The following is a 7,338-nucleotide window of genomic DNA, read 5'->3' on the forward strand; positions in this document are numbered from 1 at the left end:
AAAGAATTGTGCGTTCTTCGATGGTATCTCTTTTTATTATTTATTCGTTTATATTTTGTTGCTTCTACGTTTTGAATCCAGGGCTTGGTACTTGATAGATTTAATAGTAAACTATTCTGTTAGCCTGGTAATATCTATATATCTCCTTTCAAGTAACCCATATCAAAAAGTTTAATAAAAAACATTACTATTTTATTAACACAACCTATTAATACATTTCGTAAATCAAATGTTAGTGAATAATACCAAAAAACTACTATATGTCAAAAATGTTTACGTTAAACAGAAACAAATTTGTTTCCATATAAGGTATCCTAATGCATTGGTTTTTTTTAAATTAATGGTCATTACTAATTCTTTTTTTACATTTATATTTTTTTTTATTTACATGTTTATGGTTTTATAGTGTCCAAGATCCATTTCATGAATTTTCTTACGTCGGTATACACTCCTGGAATTTCACTTCCGCATTTATCTGAATATCCGTAAGACACTATACCGAATTGAATAATTTTGTAAGTCTTGCTATATGGCCCTTCCATCATAAGCGGTCCGCCGGAGTCACCTTTGCAGGAATCGCGGCCGAGCTCGCCGGCACAGAACGTGTTGTTTAATTGCACCGTTATTTCATTATTTTGATGATATCTGCGTAAATGCAAAAATAGATTGTTATATGTGTACTAATTGTATTTAATATACGAAATTTGAGCAAAAAGTTCAACAGTATCAAACATAATGCTCTTTAAATATATATTACTGGCAAATATTGTGTTTTTCTTTATGGTAAGTAAACTTTTATAGAATATGCAATGCTATTAAAGGACTTTTTATTATGATAAGACATGCAGGTTACAAGCTATATGGAGCTTATGGTCCTCCTTCGCGTTCAGGAGCTGTATGTATAGTCTTGAGACTGTAATTATTATTGTCTGTACAATAAACATACCGGCTATAATGCTCCACGCACATATTTTTTGAATATACAGGAAAATCGACCGTGAGCGGTACATTGGAATTTGACTGAGTTTCCGTAAAACCCCAACCCGCCACAACACCTCTTTCTCCGTATATATTCTGTTCTTGCAGAGCTTTTGTTATAGGTAAACATATTACACCAGCATTTCCTAAAACAAAACGGAACAAAACATTGATTTAATTGACATTTGTGAAGGATCTCTGAACTTAATATAAATTAAAGAGATTTTAACATCCAAAATATTTATCAATATCGTTTTCAGTCGTAAGACGTTCACTGTCGCCGTCAAAAGGACTCCGCATATATCCAATTAGACCGAGGCCAAGAAATGCGTCCTTTAAAGGAAGTACCAAAGAAGTGCGAATTATTTCTTTTTATATCGTTATTCAGCAAGACTTTGTATAACATTATTATAACACGTCGAAAAGCACAATTATTCTAAATTCTTTCATATAAGTAATATCATCCCTATCACCATTTTAAACAGGACAGGTACTGCATGTCCAATACCTCCTGCATAGATTTACAATAGGATCCCTTGGAAACAGCCTGCATCCAGGGTCTTCCTACGACCTTAACAAGGTCGTCTATATACTTACTTGCACCTCTTATGCTAAGCTTGTCGACCGTGTTCTTCACTCTAGAACTTTAAGACCCCAGCGGCCATCTGTTCTGCGTACTATGAGGCTTGCTCAATGCCAGTTGAGCTTCTTAATTCGCCGAGTGATGTCGATTACTAATAAGTAATTAATCAAAATTTAACATTAACAGTTGTAAATACATTATAAACTTACTGTAGGATAAGTTAGCAGCACTGCGTAGGCGTAGAAGACCGATGTCGTTCACGAAAACTGTTTTTTCAGCGTAGTCTTTATGACATATCGATTCAGCAACGAGGATATCCTATAAAAAATAAAGATCCATAAGCTCTTCATTCATTATTTCATGTCAGATAGAAGCCTAATGCAAGTCATAGTTATCCACCAAACTTCGCCGCAATGACCGGTCTGTATCCAATGGGTGTCCTAACTACGTTGCATCTACTGGCTGGTGGTCGGCATTCGCGAACCTTTAGAACGATTGTCGGTTGCACGTGCGGTGTGCCCCGCCCACTCCGATTTCGGACGAATGTTTCGACAAGCTACGTCGGTGACAATTATTTGACTAAAATCTTCGAATTCATTATATATTACTTGACCAGACGTGGATCCATCAAGGTTACCACATTCTTACAGCAATAAATTAGAAAAAAATATTTTACTAACAGTTCAACCAATATTTGAATCCATAACACATCCTTTTGATATTTTTCGTACAAAACCATTTTAACTCTAGCGTTCTTTAAAAATTAATCGAGCTTTTACGAAAAGATTTGAATATGTAAGACTAAGAGATTGATAAAATTTCAATTTAATGTATGTTTGTTATTAATTTTAAAACCAAAAACGGACCATGCGTCATCAGTATGCGTTAAACGTAATAAGTAATTAAAAGAAATAAAATTGATACACGTCGGGTAAGCAATCAAATAAATAAGAGGTAGAGAAATTAACATTAAAGCTTGAATAAAAACGAACTAGGGAGGAATAATAAAAAACACAAAATTATGTTACGGAAACAATAAAAATTGAAAACTGTGAAGAATTATGATTATGTATAATAAAAATAAAAATAAACAAAAGCTAAGGTGAAGAAATGTGATAATGGCCAGTATCTGTAGCGTTTAAGAAGATTGACGAAAAAAGTAAGGCGATGAATGATAGAAAATTGAAGAATAATAGAAGAAGGCAGATAGACCATACGATGAATGACAGAAAAGTACTGAAATAAAAAAAGAAAGATAGGTGTAAAATAATTATTAAAGAATGTCAAATATTATCCTACAACAAGATAGGGTGTACGGGAGGTCCCCAGTAACGGAAGCCACAAAAACAGTAAAGTTCTTCAGGAATTATTTTTAGGTACCTGATGTCCTTCCGAGCAGTCGCGGTTTTCTCCAGTTCCTGTACAATCAATGTCATTTTCTAAGTCGTACTCTCCGATTCGTACACTAAAAACATTTTGTTCTTTAATGCAGTGCGCTGCTGTTAGTACGTACCGAGAGTTTATTAGGGTACCGCCACATCTGAATACTAGATCATTGCCCTCTGTGAATAAAAAAATAACAATATAAATCTACATGTCATTCATTCATTTTCATATTTGGTTCACAGCTAGGAACATACAAATATCTTATGAGTGGAAGTAAACTGCAATAGAGCAAAAACCTTGCATAATAAAAAAAACAGATAATCTTTTATTAATTTTATGTACCTGATGATTGATTGAGAATTAAAAAATATATAAAACATAAGAAATATATCACAAGAATTTTTTAAACCTAGACAGTGACACCATTTCCCACAGTTGGCAATTAATAATATTACATTTAAATAATAGTTAAACCTATATATGCCTACTTATTTTTTTGACAAACATTACCTTATTGATGGTAAGACTTTAGAACTTTATATACAGCTTGTCTTTAATTAGGTCATTGTATAATTAAAGACAGTCTGTATGATCTTGCTGGATATAGTTATCTAGAAATTTACAAGGGTGTTGATTTATAATTTATGAATATGAAATAATGAATTAATGGAATCAGGCGTTACCTCGCGGAAGTCCGTCCTAAGTAAGATAAGGACCAATATTTAGCCACTTCCGCCCATGCAGTGGTAGTCGTACAATAAAATGCACCGCCCGCCAGCCTGCTGATAAATGCGTATGCGGCAAACAATGCGAATCACGCAACCGCCACCGCCAAATCACTCAACACGTGTTTCACCCCTCCACGAGGCATCTTCAGGACACAGAGTCTGTGTTTGGCACTAATCGGTGTGGCATAGCTCCTGTGTAGTGGCTAAATATTGGTCTTTATCTTACTTATGAAATAATTATGCATAGATATTTCAGTCGATTTATGCCTTACCTTTATATCTGACCAAAACCAGCCAAGGAAATTGATAGAGTGAGGCACTTGTACCACCCACGATCCGGTCTCCCGTTCCGTCACCGCATTCACCAGACAAAAGGTTTATATTATGATGGGTTTCAATTTCATCTCCTATATTTACTTCATTTCCTGTGTTTATTTCATTTTCTTGATCAATGGAAATTCGTGATAGAATAAAATCATCACAGCAAACCTGTAAAACAAACATGAAACATCTTGGACAGTTGTAATTAAAAATTGTACAATTTTTTATTATCGGATAAACTTTCAATACAACATGGTTTTTCGAATAGGTTTGCTTTTAGAGGTAATGATTTTTGAAATAAATTTTAATATTATGTTCATTTTTGCGGCAATGCAATTTATTAACGTATGTTGTCATGATATCTATTGTTAATACAAGAATACATGTAATACAACTTAGTGCCATATTGTACTATTAAGAAGGTTCTACTTATCCCGGGCTACATACAGTCAAATAAATCTTTCAATGTAGTGATTTTGAATTTTCATTAAGTTGTTTTTAATTTATAAATGACTTCTAGAAAATACCTTCGGCAACTCTCCATCATGACCACAACAGGCTCTTGTAAGCAGTTGTACTGTTTCAGGTTTCTTTTTATAAATGGCTAGAGAGAGCGCGGGTTCACAATCTTTTATTGACATACAATCCTGGCAGATTCCTGTAGGTACAAAATATAAAGTCAAGACATCAGGTGCATGTCATTTTTGTGGTTGGAAATTCACGGGGGTCAGAACAAGTTTTTACGAACTTCCGATAATTGAAAGTATTATCCCTAGGCCCCTTTAAGACAAGGTTTGATAAGGCTTTTTTGTACACAATTTATGAAATTTTTGGTGTCGGCTCGCAGTCACTGAGAATTGTATAAATAACGGTTATATATAAATGGATAAACCGACATTACTTCATCTGCACAGAGAAGAGAAAATGCACAAATTACACTCTGTAAGGACAGCAAACATATGTTCGTGACTATTTTCGTTACTGTCGAGTAATATATATAAATCAACCACAATTTCTTTAAACTTTAATGTTATGAAAAAAACATTGCTGTTCCCGAGAACTATTGACACATAAGAACCTGTCAACGTTTTTGGAAAAAATGTCGTTATTTACAAATATTTCTACTCAGTCTGGGTGTACCTAATAATCGTTTATTTACATGACATTATAACAAAATTTTTCACTGAACACTATGCGACTTTATGGCGAAAATTTATTTTTATAAAGTTAATTTACTTTTTAATTACTACTTACTGATACCGCTTGTTACATTAATTGAAAGCGCAATAAATATAATTGTTTTTAACAACATTGCGCCTGGCGGGCACAGCCGTCCCACGCGGCTCTAGATTCAAGACTGTCATATATTATTTATTTTCGCTTTTTAATATCATTGACCATTAAAGATACATATTGTTTTGCAATTTTTTGGGATTTGCCCAACCGCCATGTTTATGTGATATAATCTATTATGACATATATTCTTTTGTGATAAAACACAAATTAACCATACAACGCATAAAATAAATTAAAATTAAAGGTTTCTCAAATATTGCGATACTCGTTAGTAACATAGTTAAAGAGTCCTTTAGCCTTTTTTTTTTCATTAATACACATGGTGACCAATTTGTGGGATTTATTAGTAAGAATACGCGGCCCCTATCGACCGATGGAAATCTCTGTCCAGCATTGGATCCCCTGTGGCTGCTATGATAATGGTGATGAATAAGACGTGAATAGCTTTGTTCACATATAAACTTTATTGTAGTACACCAAAATAAACAAAAAAAATAATCCATTTATTTTATCTTACCTATATGAATCTATTTGGATTAAAATCATCTCAACAACACTTACTATACTCCAAAGTAAAAAAATTGTATGATTCTTTCGCTAATTAAATCACTTATCTAATTAGGATGCCATGGGTATGAAAATATTTCTATTAAATTAAGTAATTAGCAGAAATAATTAATTTTAAGTAGAATAATGAACATCGTTTTATTATGTTTATTTCCTGCGTGGTCTTATTAATTTGAAAATAAGGAAAAGTATTAGAGTTTGACGTCAGTAAGTGCTGAATATAATGCTATATCCCGATTGGTCTTATTTTTCAATAATTAGGCTGTCGCGTGTAAATATGTTTTGTTTTTGCGTTACGAGCAAAAATTGCAATGTTATAAACAAGGTGTATCACTAGTTTCTTCTTACTGTAAAGATACAATACAATCTACTATTTTCTTCAATTTCTTTTTGTCCATCTGAAATTTGTAGGAGCAATAAAGTTTAAGTGATTTAAAAATTCGGTGATTTGTTCGTTGATTCAGTTGGTTTATTTTTATTTCACTTCGCATCTTATAAATAAAATGAAATTAATATAATAACACAGAAACATTTATTGACGGTCATATCGCTTTCCGCGATTTCTAATAGATAACCTTTGGTTGGATTGGAAACTAATTAACGCGTGTCAACTGATATAGAAAGAATGGTGTTTGGTGTATAAAAGTTAAGAATGTACTTACTAATATAATATTTTACAATATTTTATTTATAAAAATGAAACTTCTAATAATGTATATGTTTTTAATATCACAATATTTTAAAATATGAAAAAGTATCTAAAATGGTTACAGAAGGAAAAAGCAAAACATATTACTACGGATGGCGATTTATTCAGCTTTACAAGCTTTTGAAAAGCTCAAAGAGATTTTCACACACTTCTACAAAGGTAGCTCCTTCCACAGACTTACAGCTTGTACATTAAATGACTTGTTATAGAACTGTTCGGGTATATTTAACTTAGTATACTCAGATGACTCGGGCGCTCCTTTAAATAATAAGGTAAAATGAAGAAAACTAAAATACAATTACGCAATGTAAAGATATGTCTATTACAATGGAGAAAAATGGGTTTTAACTGAAATTCGGAGTTTTTTGTATGATTTTAATACAAAAAGTCGTTGCTCCATCTTTCAAACTAAATTTTGTTGAGGTTTAAATAATAAGTATAATCAAGCAGAGGGATATTAAAGAGATTTTTAAAGGACTGAATGGAGATGAAGGTTGGGTATATGGCTATGGCCTTGGAACAAAAACGCAGAGCTCCCAACGGAAGACGAGCGCTTCGGTTCCTTCTTCTTCTGATGTGTGATAAGTAGCGATCTACTAATTCGCGAGTTTTTGGCTAAAAAAATCTTCACCGCCTGGTCACACCCATCTTAAACTCCAGATTTAGCACAATACAACTTCTCGCTCTTCACAAAAAATATTGAAAGAACTACGATAGAGCAGCTGAAACGCCTTCCGAAAGAAGCGTTTCAGAAGTGTTTCCATTAGTGG

The 7,338-nt window shown here is 33.0% G+C and overlaps 1 protein-coding gene across 1 annotated transcript; it reads right to left on the minus strand.

Moving 5' to 3' along the window:
• Positions 1-308: 308 nt before the first annotated feature.
• Positions 309-5,340, minus strand: LOC137919746 (CLIP domain-containing serine protease HP8-like). The gene is made up of 7 exons (XM_068762923.1): positions 5,251-5,340; positions 4,524-4,654; positions 3,948-4,164; positions 2,942-3,123; positions 1,771-1,879; positions 947-1,124; positions 309-645 (listed from the first exon to the last, which is right to left on the minus strand). Exons 1-7 carry the CDS (start codon positions 5,306-5,308, stop codon positions 393-395), a joined length of 1,128 nt encoding a protein of 375 aa, XP_068619024.1. The 5' UTR covers positions 5,309-5,340; the 3' UTR covers positions 309-392.
• Between the last annotated feature and the right edge of the window lie 1,998 nt (positions 5,341-7,338).

Source organism: Battus philenor, unplaced genomic scaffold (genome assembly GCF_028537555.1).
Source record: "Battus philenor isolate CCGP_79_NKW_IND1 unplaced genomic scaffold, ilBatPhil1.0.hap1 SCAF_17, whole genome shotgun sequence".
In the NCBI taxonomy this organism is placed as follows: Eukaryota; Metazoa; Arthropoda; class Insecta; order Lepidoptera; family Papilionidae; genus Battus; species Battus philenor.

Coding starts and splice junctions, on each gene's coding strand:
- LOC137919746 (XM_068762923.1), bottom strand. CDS start 5,308: ATGTTGTTAAAAACAATTATATTTATTGCGCTTTCAATTAATGTAACA. Junction 4,655..5,250: donor TAATGTAACAAGCGGTATCA/GTAAGTAGTAAT, acceptor TTGTACCTACAG/GAATCTGCCAGGATTGTATG. Junction 1,880..2,941: donor ACTGCTCGGAAGGACATCAG/GTACCTAAAAAT, acceptor TATTTTTTATAG/GATATCCTCGTTGCTGAATC.